Source organism: Trachypithecus francoisi, unplaced genomic scaffold (assembly GCF_009764315.1).
Source record: "Trachypithecus francoisi isolate TF-2019V2 unplaced genomic scaffold, Tfra_2.0 Lachesis_group1, whole genome shotgun sequence".
In the NCBI taxonomy this organism is placed as follows: domain Eukaryota; kingdom Metazoa; phylum Chordata; class Mammalia; order Primates; family Cercopithecidae; genus Trachypithecus; species Trachypithecus francoisi.
This window is the reverse complement of record NW_022681454.1, coordinates 85,225,000-85,243,897: the sequence shown is the minus strand read 5'-3', so window position 1 is coordinate 85,243,897 and position 18,898 is coordinate 85,225,000. Positions and strand designations below refer to the sequence as shown.

The 18,898-nt window shown below is 32.2% G+C and overlaps 1 protein-coding gene across 1 annotated transcript in view; it reads right to left on the bottom strand.

The window, feature by feature from the left end:
* Positions 1 to 18,898, bottom strand: part of GABRG1 (gamma-aminobutyric acid type A receptor subunit gamma1) — a 96,350-nt gene that overhangs the window by 30,075 nt on the left and 47,377 nt on the right. The window contains exons 4-5 of the mRNA XM_033214774.1: positions 5,339 to 5,559; positions 4,417 to 4,499 (exon numbers count right to left, since the gene is read on the bottom strand). Of these exons, the coding sequence (XP_033070665.1) occupies positions 4,417 to 4,499; positions 5,339 to 5,559 (304 nt within the window). The remainder of the gene's footprint in view (positions 1 to 4,416; positions 4,500 to 5,338; positions 5,560 to 18,898) is intronic.

The following is an 18,898-nucleotide window of genomic DNA, read 5'->3' as shown; positions in this document are numbered from 1 at the left end:
AAAACAGTATATCCAATATTTCCCAAAGAACATGTATTTTGCACTAAGATCTCTATTAGTCATGCAATGAAACAGTTATCATCTCTGCTGATCTATTTAAATCTTTCCTTTTCTCCATCTTCTTTCACTTGCTCTCTACAGTTGTAGCCATTTTGATTTCCATAGTTTCTATCTTTACTTTTAAAAAGTTTTAGAGTTAATAGAGTATAGGCATAGTATATAGTAGTGTGGGCACAAATAAATATGTTGGCTAAATTGCCACTCTGAATCTCATGATATTAATTTTTAAAATTGGGACTATAATGAAATCTCCCACATATATTTGTTGTGAAATATTAGATGCAGATAGCTTAATTATCTACTGGACCCATGTAGAGTGCCTGAAAAAAATGAGCTATGGTAATTATATGTTTGTTATTGACACCCAATTAAACTCACAAAGATAAATGGTTAATTACCATTAACAACAATCAAAACCGGAGAGCTGTCACATCAAAATTTAAGAATGGCTTCTAGAATGAAGTACAACAACTGCTACATCAATTATTTGCATATGAATTTTCCTTGAGCTCCTTGAATTCTATCAATCAAGTATTTGTTGCTATTTGGCTGTTTAATTCATTACAAAGTTACTATTAAAAAATCAAAGCCATGAGAGAGATCACTAATATAAAAGAATGCTTTAATGAGAATATATCATTAAGAAAATTCAAGAACATAGTTAATAAAAGGCAAAAAATATGTGGAAATTGAGTAAGTGAAGAAGTAGGATTATATTTATGAATGAATTGTCATATTACACTCTACCACATTCTAGAATGCCATCTGTTAAAACAACTAATTTCAAAAGAAAGAAAATAGCATTAGACAATTTGTGGGTAAAGGCAACCACATTTTTATAAACCATTATATTTTTTAAGACAATTGTGTGTATCTAGAAAAATACTGTTATAAAAATACCTGTGATGATACATATGTTAATAAATGTAAAACAAAATTAATATAGCTATGGAAAGGTTATAATTATTTCCTTTAAAGAAAATGCCAGGTTTTTCCTAGAAGAAATGGATAATTTCCTGGACACTTACATTCTCCCAAGACTAAACCAGGAAGATGTTGAATCCCTGAATAGACCAATAGCAGGCTCTGAAATTGAGGCAATAATTAATAGCCTACTAACCAAAACAAATTCAGGACCAGACGGATTCACAGCTGAATTTTACCAGAGTTACAAGGAGGAGCTGGTATATTCCTTCTGAAACTATTTCAATCAATAGAAAAAGAGGGAATACTCCCTAACTCATTTTATGAGGGCAACATCATCCTGATACCAAAGCCTGGCAGAGACATAACAAAAAAAGAGAATTTTAGACCAATATCCCCGATGAACATTGATGCAAAAATCCTTAATAAAATACTAGCAAACCAAATCCAGCAGCACATCAAAAAGCTTATCCACCATGATCAAGTGGGCTTCATCCCTGGGGTGCAAGGATGGTTTAACATACGCAAATCAATAAACATGATCCAGCATATAAGTAGAACCAAAGACAAAAACCACATGATTATCTCAATAGATGCAGAAAAGGCCTTTGGCAAAATTCAACAGCATTTTATGCTAAAAATTCCCAATAAAATCGGTATTGATGGAACATATCTCAAAATAATAAGAGCTATTTATGACAAACCCACAGCCAATATCATACTGAATGGGCAAAAACTGGAAGCATTCCCTTTGAAAACTGGCACAAGCCAGGGATGCCCTCTCTCACCACTCCTATTCAACATAGTGTTGGAAGTTCTGGCTAGGGCAATCAGGCAAGAGAAAGAAATACAGGGTATTCAGTTAGGAAAAAAATAAGTCAAATTGTCCCTATTTGCAGATGACATGATTGTATATTTAGAAAACCCCATCATCTCAGCCCAAAATCTCCTTAAGCTGATAAGCAACTTCAGCAAAGTCTCAGGATACAAAATTAATGTGCAAAAATCACAAGCATTCTTATACAACAGTAACAGAAAAACAGAGAGCCAGATCATGAATGAACTTCCATTCACAATTGCTTCAAAGAGAATAAAATACCTAGGAATCCAACTTACAAGGGATGCAAAGGACCTCTTCAAGGAGAACTACAAATCACTGCTCAGTGAAATAAAAGAGGATACAAACAAATGGAAAAACATACCATGCTCATGGATAGGAAGAATCAATATCATGAAAATGGCCATACTGCCCAAGGTAATTTATAGATTCAATGCCATCCCCATCAAGGTACAAATTACTTTCTTCACAGAATTGGAAAAACTGCTTTAAAGTTCATACAGAACCAAAAAAGAGCTCACATTATCAAGACAATCCTAAGTCAAAAGAACAAAGCTGGAGGCATCACGATACCTGACATCAAACTATACTACAAGGCTACAGTAGCCAAAACAACATGGTACTGGTACCAAAACAGAGAAATAGACCAATGGAATAGAACAAAGTCCTCAGAAATAATACCACACATCTACAGCCATCTGATCTTTGACAAACGTGAGAAGAACAAGAAATGGGGAAAGAATTCCCTATTTAATAAATGGTGCTGAGAAAATTGGCTAGACATAAGTAGAAAGCTGAAAGTAGATCCTTTCTTTACTCCTTACACGAAAATTAATTCAAGATGGATTAGAGACTTAAATGTCAGACCTAATACCATAAAAACCCTAGAAGGAAACCTAGGTAATACCATTCAGGACATAGGACTTCATGTCTAAAACACCAAAAACAATGGCAACAAAAGCAAAAATTGACAAATGGGATCTAATTAAACTAAAGAGTTTCTGCACAATAAAAGAAACTACCATCAGAGTGAACAGGCAACCTACAGAATGGGAGAACATTTTTGCAATCTACTCATCTGACAAAGGGCTAATATCCAGAACCTACAAAGAACTCAAACAAATTTACAAGAAAAAAACAAACAACCCCATCAAAAAGTGGGCAAAGGATATGAACAGACATTTCTCAAAAGAAGACATTCACACAGCCAACAGACACATGAAGAAATGCTCATCATCACTGGCCATCAGAGAAATGCAAATCAAAACCACAATGAGATACCATCTCACACCAGTTAGAATGGCAATCATTAAAAAATCAGGAAACAACAGGTGCTGGAGAGGATGTGGAGAAATAGAAACACTTTTACACTGTTGGTGACATTGTAAACTAGTTCAACCATCGTGGAAAACAGTATGGCGATTCCTCAAGGATCTGGAACTAGACATACTATATGACCCAGGCATCCCATTACTGGGTATATACCCAAAGGATTATAAGTCATGCTGCTATAAAGACACATGCACACGTATGTTCACTGCGGCACTATTCACAATAGCAAAGACTTGGAGTCAACCCAAATGTCCACCAGTGACAGACTGGATTAAGAAAATGTGACACATATACAACATGGAATACTATGCAGCCATAAAAAGGGATGAGTTTGTGTCCTTTGTAGGGACATGGATGCAGCTGGAAAGCATCATTCTCAGCAAAGTATCGCAAGAACAGAAAACCAAACACCACATGTTCTCACTCATAGGTGGGAATTGAACAATGAGATCACTTGGACTCAGGAAGGGGAACATCATACATGGGGGCCTATTATGGGAAAGGGGGACGGGAGAGGGAAGGCATTGGGTGTTATACCTGATGTAAATGACGAGTTGATGGGTGCTGACGAGTTGATGGGTGCAGCACACCAACATGGTACAAGTATACATATGTAACAAACCTGTACGTTGTGCACATGTACCCTAGAACTTACAGTATAATAATAAAAAATATAAAAAAAGAAAGAAAATACCAGGTTTTTATACTCTAATTATTCACCTCCAACCACTTCTCTATGAATCAATCTTTTTTAATTAAGTCAACTTATTTCTACCTTGGTTTTTCTGAATTCTTAAAGTACTCTCAAATATTTGCTCCTCATATGGTAAATACTATTTGCCCAATGAATTTTTGAAACACATTTCAAAATCTAATGTAATAAAGTTAAATCTTGCCTCCAGGAAGATGAATATAATTTGAATCACCTTTTTTTTTTTTTTTTTGGTGGCTATATAAAAACATTTGAATACAAACCTATCTTCAATACTCCTTTATTTAATAAAAATAAGCAAATAGCATTGGAATAAAGCTAAAAGTTATAAAGAATGCTTTAATGAAACATATGCATTCACTACACATTTATTGTAATCTTTTAGTTTAAAAGCAAGAAGCAAATATATTATTTGTAATTATTTTATCTAAAAGAATTGAACATAACATACACTTTTGAAAATCATATTTTATTTTCTTTCATTTCATTTTTAAATAAACAGATTCTAAGGTTAAAATTCTATGAAATTATCTAGTGTTTTGTTACGTACAGCTTGAAAATTCCAGTGGACAGGAATGTTCATCCATAGGAAAGTTATGAAGCTGAAGATAACATTCTGCATTAATTGTCAATCTATTTAGATGGAAAAAACAAAGTATGAAATAAAGATAAATAATTTGAAGCATTAAAAATTCCCTGTCTAATTTTAAAATAGGAATGTGTCTTATGAGAATAGATTGTGATATATTAGAATATAATAATGATTCTAAAGTCTCAAAGTCTTAAATAGCGATAATATTATAATGTTTATATATGAGTATGAGAATTCTAACAATTTCCTCTTCATTCAACTAAGTTACTTCTGTATACATTTCAATATGATCTCTGTGTTTACACGTAACAATTCATACTTCAATATGTCAACAAACACACATGCAAACACAGCATATTAACAGATTATAAATGGTTAAATATGGTAATTTTTCTCTTAATTTATTATGAATATCTTTCCATGAAGGACAGTTCTTAATAAGCAAATATGTTCAAGGCAATGAGCTAAATAAACTTGAATCTTATACCTCAACCTTCATTTAATCCTTTCTTAAGGATATTTTACTACACCATTGAAAATTAGAGTATTATAAAATTTTATAGCAGGGTGGGTTTCTAGAGGAAATCTTACTCAATTATTTACATGGCAGGTTAAGAAAACAATAATATTTATGCTGCAACCTCTTCTGCTTCAAAGGAAGAAAATCAAAGAATTTTTTCTATTTGCTTTTAGTCCTTTTCACATAATAATAACTGAGCTTAAAAAAATATTGCGAAAATATTTCACATTACATTTTAGCGTGTGAAAGGAGCTCCATACTTTTGACTTTGCAACTTTGAGAAATAAAACATTTGGAATTGATTAAATATTAGTATGGAAAATAAATGAGAGAAACTACAGATTTTTAAACAAATATTACCTTAGAGTATATAGAACTCGACCATCATTCCAAATTCGAAGCAGACGATTAGGAGTTGTTATCCAGTGAGCATCAGATTTTCTTGAGTTTCTGAAGAAAGTGTCAGGAATCCAAATTTTTCCAACCATATTACTGTTAAGCATAAGCACTTTCATGGTACTATTGAATTTTAAACGACTGTCAAACCAAGTTTGGGCAAAAATTATATCTATTGTGTATTCCTAAAATGTAAGAAGAGTAACAACATTTTAGTAAAGCTACTTCTTAGTTGTTTTTCTCAGAAGTTTGAATTTTTATATTGTAAAGTTTCTCCAAGTAACAGTTAAACTCAGTCTTTTTGGAGGAAAAAAATGCCATTATTTTAAACTTTTTTTTTTTTTTTTTTTTTTCTTGAGACGGAGTCTCGCTCTGTCGCCCAGGCTGGAGTGCAGTAGCATGATCACGGCTCACTGCAGGCTCCGCCTCCCGGGTTCACGCCATTCTCCTGCCTCAGTCCCCGGAGTAGCTGGGACTACAGGCGCCCGCCACCACGCCCAGCTAATTTTTGTATTTTTAGTAAAGACGGGGTTTCACCGTGTTAGCCAGGATGGTCTTGATCTCCTTACTTCGTGATCCTCCTGCCTCCCAAAGTGCTGGGATTACAGGCGTGAGCCACCGCACATAGCCTAAACTTTCCTTTTGTTTGCATGAATCGTGTAAAATAAAATTCAAGATTTCCAGGAGTTATTGTTGCCCAGTGTTACTTTATTCTTTTTAATTTTTTTGTGTGTGAATTTTACTCAAGATTTTGTAGTATGTATGATGTACTTATTAAACTTAAAAACAAATTATCTTAATGTTAACAGTTATATTAATTTATACAGAGCTTAAGTCACAAAAATCATTAACAAAAGAAAATCTAGATGCAAAAACCAACCAAATTATTTAAGAGGCTTTACATTGATTTTGTCTAAAAAGTTAATTCCAATTATTTATATTTACTAGTTTCAAATGTTTTAAAGCGACCACAAACTAACTTACTGAGCTATTATAAGATACCAAACATATTTAAGAGCTTTGCATGTGTCATGTCGCTAAATCCTTATTGCAACTCTGTGAAATATAATCATTATCTTTCAGTAACATGTATTAATAGAAATATAAAATAATTCTTCTCACATCACAGAACTAATAAGCAGTTGATACGGAAACTGAGCCATTGCAGGCTACATCCCAAGTCCACACCCATAACAAATGCATATAATGGTGGTTATAGTGAAGTCTGATGGGTTCCAAGTTTGGAGCAAAACCTTTGTCCATAGTAACTGTAATTAGGAAATTTCATTTTTAACAGAGAACCTTCAAGAGTGGATAATCAGATGTTATCTACCTTTGTATCCTGACAAAATGTCTGCCATATTATAGGCATTTAAAACAAACAAAATGAAAAAGAATGCAGCAGTAATCAATGCCATGGAGGAAAGGAAGTAAATATACATATATATGATATATATATACATATATAAAATATATATACATATATAATATATACACAATATATATGAACTATATGTGTGTGTGTATATGTGTGTGTGTATATGTGTGTGTGTATATATGTTCGTGTATGTGTGTTTGCATGTGTATGGATATACTTTTGATATTTAAAAGAATAAGTAAATTGAAAAATATGAAGTATTATATAAGTTACTTCTGGTGAGAGAGATTGATTATCTGCACTTGATGTCATATTAGCAACTGGCCAATTTTCCTGAGGGAAAATATTTAATATAAGAAATAGAAGTATAATTGGGGATGTGGTGAATAAATGAAAAATGGAAAAAAATTATGAGAGATTAATAAGTAAACAAACTAGATTCAACTTATTTATAGAGAAGTTGGATCAATTCCTAGGTTCCAGGCAGACTACTTACAATTACAATTTGCTTAACTGGAATATAAAAACAAATTGAGAGGGTACCTCATTTTATCTATGTTGGATGAACAATGTTACAATTCTGGAAAAGCCTATATATAATAATTATTTAAAATACAGTAGGGACCAGAAACTATGTAATTGAGTGTGAAATGTATGTTTTATAAAGTGCTTAAAGTATATACACTTATAATTCTGAATAATTTATTTATATAATGAAGTAACGTGTGATCATTCAATAATCTACCTATTTAACATCTATATTATGTCAGTTGTTGTTTTTAATGGATTTAAAATATGAAGATTTTGTGCACAAAAATGCTTGCATCATCACCTTCTCTTTACATAATTTTGATTGCCGTGCTAGAGTAAGTTAGGGAGATAAATAAAATTTTATTTTTTTCAACTTAATATGGGATGGCACGGATCAAACTGCTGTGGAATATAGACTGAAAGTACTTTTGCAACCAGGTAAGCCTTATAAATCTGATAGCCACAACCTTGCTTATATACTGTGTTTCTAGGTCAGGCTGAGTCATAAGGCAAACCACATCCTATAATACATAATAATTCATATTTATGCTGTAGATGTTTAATCATCTTATTGAGTAATATTAATGGGGTAATACGTAAATTGTGCAAGCATTTAGGAAGTCCTAGAGAACCTTATACACGTTATCACTGGTGTATTCTTTATTCTTTAAACCTTGTGAAAAATTATTGAACACCTTCACTGAAGTTATCATTGATCCCCACTCTGCCCACCTGTATCTCAGGTCAGATGTCTTGTCTTTGGAATCAATTATAATTTATCCAAGCAGCCTTTTCACCTGACACAAATGACTATTCAGTCTAACCATGTAACCTACGCTAATGACATGAAGTCTAATTTTAATGGCAAATACAAATAGACAGAAGTCTCATCATCCTTCTATGGTGAACTAAATGCCCTGGAAAGAGCGTTTAGTCAACTTTATTCACCAGAATTATGTTGTACTTTTGCGTGGGATCAAACAGCAGAAACTACTTAAGATACCAGTAAGGATTGCGGCTAGGCAAATATTCAACACTAGTTGGTAGAGGGAATGTAATGCTACTTGGCAGTTATACTTAGCTGCAGTATTCCTAATTCACAGGACCTTAAAGGTGGCACTTGAGAACCAACTTGTCTAAGGCTTAGATTTCCAAAGCAGCTGTCAATACTGCGTAGCAGCTGCAGGACCTTTTTAAAATCCTTGATTCTGGAAGTGTTAATCACTGTTGGAAGGCTTGTGATTTCCAAAGGATCAGAAATGGAAAAAGTTTTCTACTTACAGTTGTTCCTTCAATCCAATATCAGGAAGAGAAAGACTCAGAGAATATGTCTTGATAATCCATCCATCCAAAGCCCTTTGCAGAAGCTAATACTTACAAGTCCTTTTAAATTGCTAATTGTTAAAAATGTCTCATTGAAATAAGAAGACCATTAAAATCTATGCCATGTTACACATAATAAAAAAATCCAGTTTTGTTTGCCCATTTGTATTACTATAATTTCCAGAAAATGACCAAACTACTCTCGTACTTCATGTTCCTGTTCACAGGTTATAATATCTACACAAGAAATAAGCAAAAGAAAAACATAAAATGGAACTTCTATTTACTCAGAACAACAAATACAATAGCTTCTAAGATAAACATTTTGAGATAAGAAACAGTGCATTTAAAATTTGACATCTAATGCATTTTACAAAATGTACTGTATTTCCTTGCAAGTTAGCTGACAAAACAGCATTAATGAATAAATGTGAAGTGAGCCATTTTGATTGTTAACCTAATAAAATCAAATCATAATTGATAAGGGTGTAGTGCAGTCTCATTACTACATTGTCAGTTTGGAATTAAGCACTGTATCTCACATTTCAAATTACTAGTAAATTCAATATCACTGTATTTCTAGTAATGGGAGAAACTTCACACAAAATTCAAGACCTGCCAAAGCAATTAACCTAGTTGCATAATTTCATCATAAAATTTGATGGATCCTGATTTGCTCTTCCTATATTGGCATTAATCTCTTCCAAAACTGTCTAGTCACATGGCCAAGACAGAATGGTAGACCTAATAATTTTTAACAGTAATGGAGCTATAGACACGTGGAGAAAAAGTACAAGTACAGCTAATCCACAGGACAAAGAAATACCTTTAGTGGTAAAATTTTACAAGTATCAGCTCCAGTTTGCTTAATTATTGTAAAAGCACCAGCTTCTGAATTCTAGCAGGATAAAGTAAATAAAAAATGTGGTGTTACTCTATGTTTGAAATATAAAAAGAAATAGGAAGCAAAGAGGTTATGCCAATTGCTTAAATCATTGAAATCATCAGCAATACATGAGGGTGATTCAAAAATCAGACACATGTTCTAGATTTACCTATTAACCCTTTGTGCTCTCTTTTTATGTCTATGAATGTAGACTTCCAAAGGCACAAAATATCGTGTGCATTCATCAATTAATTTTTAGCAAATATTTTTTCAGTGTTCTTGTTACTTTTATAATGTACTTGATTCACAAAGATGAAAATGGAGCCTTCTTGGTATGAACATATACATAATAAAATTGGAAAGTAATAAAATGTAGAAGGAGTATAAAGAGAAATGGAAATAGTAGAGATTATTTTTAGTTAGGGGAAATTAAGAAAGACTTCATGACAGAAATTGCATTTAACCTGAAACCTGTAAGATTTGGAAATATTTTGATTTATGCATCAATTAGTAAATGGTGGAGGGAAGGGAGGGGACAAAGAGGCAGTAAAGTGCAGGGCAGAATGGAAAATAAAGAATGAAAGCCATATATAATGAAAAAGTAGCACATTTTCTTTATGTCAGGGAATGTGCATTCCTCAAATATACAGGCTATCCTACATCTGGAAGAGCTTTTTAGCAACTATTATCTAAAATTACCAATTTCCAATGATTGACCCTGCAGCCTAGAAACAGCTCTGAACACTGCACTGAGAATAATGAACTGAAAATCCTAGTACTTCATGTGTTAATTTTCTGCATCATGCTCAATCAACATTTCCTACTGGAAATATATAACTATATTTCCAGAATATATATTATATAATATTCTGTTTACAAGTTCAAAGAGTAAAATATCAAGCATTATATTCACAGAACAGTTAAACTCTATAGAATAGAAGATGAAATAATACAATCTGTAGAGTTTTATAAACCCTATGAATGAACTCCCGTTTCTTAAGAAGTTACAATAAAATAGAGAGGACAAGGTCAGCTTCCAGAACTTGGAATAGATATAGTACCTGCATACTTGAATTCTGGGGTGGGAAAAAGCTATTCTTGTGAGCTTGTATTAGTTAAGGTACTCCACAAAAACACAGCCAACAGGATAAATGAGTAGACATATAGATGCTGACTGATACAAGGATAGATGAGAGAGAGAGAGAAAGGGAAAAGAAAGTCGAATCATATAATATGTAGGTGCTGGAAAGTGCAAAATGTGCAGAGAAGACTAGTAGGTAGGGAGCCAGGGAAGAGTTCACGTTTCAGTCTTGAAGCCAAAGGCAGTCTGGAGCCTGAGTCTCTTCTTCCTAGAGGGACCTCAGTCAATCTTTTAAGTGTTCATTTGATTGGTTGAGGCCCAACTACATTATAGAGGGTAATCTGCTTTATTCAAAATCTACTGATTTAAATATGAATCACATCTAAATAATGCCTTCACAGCAACATCTGGACTGGAATTTAGCCAAATACAGTCATGCACTGCATGACGTTTTCAGTCAATGATGAACCACATGTACAACGTTGGTCCCATAAAATTACAATGTAGTTGAAAAAATCCTATCACCTAGTGATGTTGTGGCCATCCTAACATCCTAGAACAACAGATTACATACATCTTTCTGGTGATGCTGATGTAAACAAACCTATTGTGCTTCCAGTTGTTTGAAAGTATAATACATACAATTATGCACAGTACATATTTGGTAATATTATAATATTATAATATTTTGGTAATAACTAACTTACTACTGGTTTATATGTTTACCATACAATAATTTCTATCATTATTTCAGATTATACTCTTTCTACTTTATACACACACACACAAAACAAATATATATGTTAACTGTATTATATATACATAACACATATATATGTTAACTGTAAAATGACAGAGTATAGCATAATAAATACATAAACCAAAATACACACATATATTATATATTATATATAAATATATTATGATGTAATGTATATTATATATTTATGTATTTTATGTATTTGTATACAATATGTATATGTACCATTATATATGCTAACTGTAAAACAGTCTCAGGCAAGTCCTTCAGTAGGTCTTCCAGATGATGCATTGTTATCAGATCAGATGACAGCTTTATGCATGTTATTGTCCCTGAAGATCTTCTTGTGGGACAAGATGTGGAGGTGGAAGGCAGTAATGATAATGATTCTAACCATGTAGGCTAATGTGTAGGTTTTTTAGTTTTCAACAAAATGTTGAAAAAGCTTAAAAAAAAAGAAAAAAGGAAAAAGAAAAGCTTACAAAATAATGACACAAAGAAAATACTTTGTACAGCTGTAAAATATTTTTAAGTTGTTATTATGAAAATGTCAAATTTATAACAAATTTATAAAATAAAAAAAATCAGTAACCAAATAATAATTTGTCATGAAGAAAGAAATTTTAAAAATTAATTTAGTGTATTCTAAGTGCATAGTTTTTATAAGGTCTATAGTAGTGCACAGTAATGTCCAGGCCTTCACATTCACTCACCACTCACTCACTGACTCACCCAGAGCAACTTCCCTGACTGCAAGCCTTCAGTAATAAGGCCCTTATACAGGTATACCATTTTTATCTTTGTACCATATTTTTACTGTATTTTTCTGTGTTTAGGTATGTTTAGATATGCAAATGCTTATTGTGTTACAATTATCTACAACATTCAGTTCAATAATATTCTTAACAGGCTTGTGTCCTAGAAGCATTAGGCTATATTATACAGCCTCGGTATGTAGTGGGCTATACCATGTAGGTTTGTGTAAGTACATTCCATGATGTTTCCACAATGATGAAATTGACTAAAGATGCATTTCTTATAATGTATCTCTGTCATTAAGTGATACATAACTGTATTTGGGGACCATAGCCTGGCCAAGTTGACACGTAAAATTCACCATCACAGAGTTATTAACAGTAGGAATGGACACCCATGGATTCAGAGCACTTTTCAAAAATTATCCATGTGTTTCTTTTCCAGACAAGGGACAATTTATACTGCGGCAAGAAGGAATATATTCCTCCATCTCAAGTTCTCTATGAAAATCTGCGTTCTTGTCATTTTGTCCCATCTCTTGCTCTGTCAGTGAAGTTTGCTTCATATTTCTCAATTGAGTGGATGTAATATATTAAAAATCCATTACGTATAGGTTGTTGTCTCTATTTATTTCTCTGCACATTGAACTTGATCTGAATGACCATGAAATCTGGAAAGAAGTGATCTACACTGAAAACATGAGTATTGAGTGACATTTCAAGAAAATAAGGACAAAAAAACCATTGTGAAGCCAGCTTCGCATGTGCAATGAACTTTTTAATTAAATGAGATATAAGTGTGTTTACCTGGTTTTTATTTTTTTATTTTCTGACATTTAAGTGCATCTTTAATGTTTTTTTTATTATTATACTTTAAGTTCTAGGCTACATGTGCACAACGTGCAGTTTTGTTATGCATGTGCCATGTTGGTGTGCTGCACCCGTTAACTCGTCATTTACATTAGGTATTAAACCTATTTTAAACTCCCTTTGCCTCCGCTGAGATTCAATACTGATTTGAAATGGAGCAATTCTTAGTAAAAATACTAATATTTGACAGATTTTAGATATATTTATGATAATATAATGTTTATTTAAAATCTAGCAATCTGGCAAAAGAGTAAAGTATTTCATGAAGTTAGTTTATGCTGAGTTGTCATATGCCATAAAATAATTTTAAAAATAATTATCCCAAAACATGTAAATAACCAAGCCTAATATTTTTGATAAATTAGAAATGTTTTCATAAACCTTTATTAAATTCAATTAAAATATATATTTGATAGCCTTTCATTTAAGCAGAGAAAGCTAATGTTTTCCAGATTCCATCAAATTGTTTTTGCCCAGTGACTACTCTATACTGCCAAGCTCTACCTTCTCATTTTTTTTCCTGCTTTTCCCTGATTGTAATTGAGATAGAAGGAAGTCTTTTCAAGATCATACAAAGTGTAAGAGATTCTGATCATGTACTCCACAATTTTAACCTCTTTACCATAACTCAGGTCATCCATATGAGGCAAAAATTTTTAAACCGCAGAGATGAAATTTATATCTTGACAATTAGTAGTTTTGGTCACTTTATTTCATACTTACCTTTCTTTCATCTTGCTTTTTACTTTCATGGCATTTGTGTCTATGTTATCACTGTGGGGTATTTGGATGAATAAATGACTGAATAAGTCTGACCTGCATGGACCATGCTTCCTAGGTATGAAGCACAGTACGATAACAAATATACAAGAGATCCCCTTTATTCATGGGTATACATTCTAAGATTTCCATTGAATACCTGAAACCCTGAATAGTTGGGAACCTTATATACTCTATGTTTTTCCTATACATACGTACCTATGATAATGTTCAACTGTTAAATTAGGCACAGTAAGAGATTGACAACAATGAATGATACAATATAATTTTAATAACAAAATACTGTAATGAAGGTTCTATGAATGTGATCTCTACCTTCTTCTCAAAATAACTTATTGTACTGTACTCACCTATTTTTGGATCATTGTTGACCATGGGTAACTGAAACCACCGAAAGCAAAACCACAGGTAAGGAGGGACTAGTGTATAAACACACTCAAACTATACTTCCCCATTACAGTTTATTACCAACTAACAGCATGGTAAGAAGTTCTCTGTGATAAATGATTGATATTCAGATGAAGGTTCTGCTTCCTAGAAAACTTCATCGCCAGTAGTCAAACAAGCTTTCTATCCACATATGCAACATTTGTTATAGATTGGTTCAATGCTAAATAGCTAGATTAATTGCTGGATGAGCTGAGTGGGAAAAGTGTTTCTACATCTGTGACTGCCCTGTACTACAAATGTTTTATTGATGTCTGAATTAGTTTGTCTATCTGAGCAAGAGAGAACACTATATTTGGAAATGATATATTCTGAAATAGTCCACATGACTCATGTTTTAAATTATTTATATTATTACCAGTTTATAGTCCAGCTGCGGAAAATGAAGAACTTTCCAACATTGTATCCTGCTAGTGGGGCATTATTTGCACTTGCTTCTTCTGTTTACCTCAGGAGTTTGAATCCTGTTGCGCATATCACAAAGCTAGGTACCTCTACCAGGAAATCCAAGGCTTATCATACAATTTTAACAATTTCAATTGTGGTAATTTGTTACAATTTTTATTATACAAATCATCAAAAGTCAAGACATTTACATAAGTTTTCTCTACTGCACTTTTTAATTAAACTGAAGAGCAACTGGTGTTAGTTCAAATTCATTGTCAATCTAAGACTAAAACCTTTACTACATTATTTTAAGCCTTTGCTGTTCTAGATATAAAAATAGCACATTGAATAAGGGTTAAGGTATTGTCTTTTAATTACATGCATAATTTTAAATAATTTCCAGATAATCAATATAACAAATACTAAATATATCCAAAGTATGCATAATAGTAAGAGTAATGTGTAGTACAAAGAACACTGACTGGATGGAATGGGAAAATTTTGTCATAAATCTGAGGCTTACTAGAGTAGGGTGCTGACCAAGTCACTTATACACTCTTACTGGCAAAATGTGGGCACAAGACAAGATCATAATTACTATCTTTCCCAGCTCTAAGACTCTATGATCATGAAAACATTATAAAATATTAGAAATTAATGTATTTTTTAAAAAGTCCTACCTATAAGAGGGATAAAGTCTGAGGTGAACATGGTTTATTTCAATGACTTTTCCTCATAAAAATACTTTCAGTCTGTAAGCACCATTGTTACCTTCTTTAATCCTGCCTAATCCCTACTAAATTTATAGGTGAAAATGGCTTGGACTAGTAACCTCCAAACCTGGTTGACTAGAATTCTCTGATAAGCACTTTCACAATTCTTTTTATTAATTTTTAATTTCTAATTTTATTTTTAACATTTTATTTTAAAATTTTACTTAAAATTTTATTTTAAAAAATTAGAGGCAAGAGTTCACTCTGTTGCCCAGGCTGGTTTTGAACTCCTGAGCGCAAGTGATCCTCCTGCTTCGGCCTCCTGAAGTGCTAGGAATACAGGCATGAGCCACTGTGCCCAGCCAGCATTTTCAAAATTCAACGTGCAACTAATATATGTAGCTCTGCACAATTTTACAATGTAATTTCCTAACATGAAAAAATATGAACTGCCTAAATTTGTCTTAGGTCATATTAATATATGTGTGTGTGTGTGTGTGTGTGTGTGTGTGTGTATGCTAAATTACTTTTTCTTAGATATGTATGTACTTTTTCTTAGATATGTATTCACTTTTTCTTAGATATATATGTTTTTATATTATTATGTGTGTTTTTATATTATTAGCAAAGTCACTCTTCTCTGATTAATAAATGTGTAAGTAAAGGTGTTAAAAATTAGGAATCATAAGAGTATGTTTGAATCATCTGTAACATCTGAGATTTGAAATAGTGACTTGGAGCAGCTGGTTAAAGGCCAAAAACCAGGTTTTAAGTACATTTATGATAGTCATGAGCTGAAGCAAACTAGACATTCATTCTATCAGAACATTGGCCACAAACCTACCTTGAGGACAGAATTACCAAGCAGTACATTCTACAACATCCTATGATTGCTAACCCATAAAAAACTAAAAAAAAATAGTAACCAATTCAAGACTGTCTACCTTGAGGTATCTATCTTGAAGTGTCAAAAAATTCAAAAAATTTTTGATTTTTTTTTCTAAAAATTCAAAATTTTCACTTTCAATATTTGACCAAAATCTATGAGACTTCTAGGGTGTGTATACACATAGCCTGAAGAAACAATAATGGTGGCTAAAATATTTAATAATAATATTACTCTTAATTACAGCAAATTGGAAATATTCCACATGTAAAATAATTCATTACTAAATAATATGCAACATTTAATTAATTTTTTAAAAGTAATGACACAGTATAACACATAGAAAAACATAATATTGTAAAATAGTGAGGTTAAAAAAGCATTAGGTAAAACTATGTACATAAAGTTACGATCATAACAATGGTGACCACTAGATATTTCAGTATATTTTAAATTTTTTCTTTTATCTAAGTTAAATTTCTACTTTTCCCAGATTATGTATTACTTTTATAATAAAAAACTATTTTTATGGAAAACATTTTTAGAAGAAAATAGCATTAGGATCACCATTTACAATTTAAAATATGTATAGATTCGTACACAGCATTTTTCCTGCCTTTTCCCTTCTGTCTTGGTCTAATTTGCATTTTTAGTCATCTTCCCTGCTAGATTTTATGCTCTTCTGAAGAAAGGATGACATATCTTTTCCGATATCTTTTTTTAACAATGAACCAATTGCCACAATAATAAATGGTAAATAAATATATGACAGACAAATAAAACAATGAAATATATATATAATGTGTATTTGAATTAAGAAATAAAATTATTTTGATAACTTTTAGAGATTCTAAGGTCAATTTAACATTAAGGTTGGATACTTGGCCATTTCACTTAAATGAATGAAAAACGATTATTACTGAGAAAAATCCCTTATTTACATTCTATAATAAATAATAATTGTGACTTCTGTAGCTCTACACACATTTTTATTTAAAAAGGTTTTTTTTTCCTTGTGTAGAGAGCAATTAGATTTTCGTTTTCTGTTAAAAAAATTCTGAAAATGGACATTCCTGTTACATATTTCTGCACAGGCCAGAAAGAAAGCATTCTGTCATTTGCCAAGTTTGCCTGATCCTCTTTGCCTACTGCTCACCCCCTTGTAGTCCTCTCCAGCAGGCAGTTATTTTGAAGCACAGCCCAGGTGACTTCCCAGCTCCTTTGTAAATTGTCATCTTCATAGCTGGTGCCCTGGTTCCTCAGCCCTGTCTCCATTACTAAGACAAATCAGAATTTCCAGCAGGAAGATCCTGTCCTGTTTCAATTCCCAGCAGGAAGATTCTATCCAGTTTGAGAAGTATATTCTAGGACTGTGTGACATATCACTCTTGCAATTAGAAAATATTTAAATTAACTTCTGCAGATGAGAACTAGGATCTAAGTAGTTTTTATTAGTTCTTCCTTGTCCCTTAATTTCAAAGTGTCCATATTAGTCATCTCTTAATATTGGATTATATAAGGGTATACCAGTTCCTACAATTAAATTCATGTCCAAATTATACCTGGAATTTTTAGTTGTAGCTACTTTTGTACTTACTAATCTTATGCTGTAGCCTCCTGCTAGATACCCATAATATCATCTTGAATTTCCTGGAGCTTTTACTGATTTTGATTTGGCTTTAAAGAATTGCTATGGCCCTTGAGTGTTATACTTGCTAGTCAGAGGGCAGCCAACACCGTGAGATATTTACTCAGAAGAGTCAAGACACATAATCTCCCCCAAATCTGAAAAGTTATGAGGTTATAACTATTTTGTCTAATAATCTCTAGTAACATGTTCTTCACTTCAATTCTGATTGCATATTTTTGTTCTGCTTATATTGAAGATAGTTTTAATCAAACCATATATAAAATTGAACAGCTTCTTTCCAAGTTACTCTATTCTTTCCGTCTTCATTAGTGCATCTGTTACTCATTTTGACTGTAAAAAGAAAAGCATATTCCATTGTAGAATAATGTCGTTTTAAGCATTATTCAGAAATCTATGGAAATGCCATTTTATGTATCTAAGTTTAAAAAGAAACACCCATTTTTCAGCAAAATAAATTTTGGCTAACTTAAAAAATTAAACTAATATATTAATTTTATTTCTTACTAGTAAGTTAAATTACACGAGTACTTAAGGCAGTGACACCCTCTTGCTTTCTTAATTATGCTTAAATCTGCTTCCTCGATTACACTCACATTCAAAACAATTTTGTTCATTTTATGAAAAGTGAATTCTAATTTCCCTGCATTGTTTAGTTAAAATAGTCTTCTACATAACCTATTTCTTATTCATCCCTAGTATTACAATGATTTTCTTTTTAATAAACATTATCAAGTGTTCCGTGGGGTTCTTTTATTTATTTATTTTCACCTGTTTTAGCATCACTAGTTTCAATAGTAATTTTATTTAATTAGGATATTTTTAAATGATCACTGTTGAAGGGTACAAGTGTGTAATTTGCTCCACTGGGGAAACTAAATCATTAATACATTAATCTTTTGTATAGGAAGGTCATCGTAGAAGCCTTTTGATAGTTGTTCTTGTCAAAGTGTTTCTAGAATGCTATTACATCCTTGAATCTTGTTTCTCTTTACTTTAATGACCATGTTTTTATTTAATGTATTCATGCAAATTGAAAACATAATCCCCAAACAAAAAATATACAATTCAGGAAAATG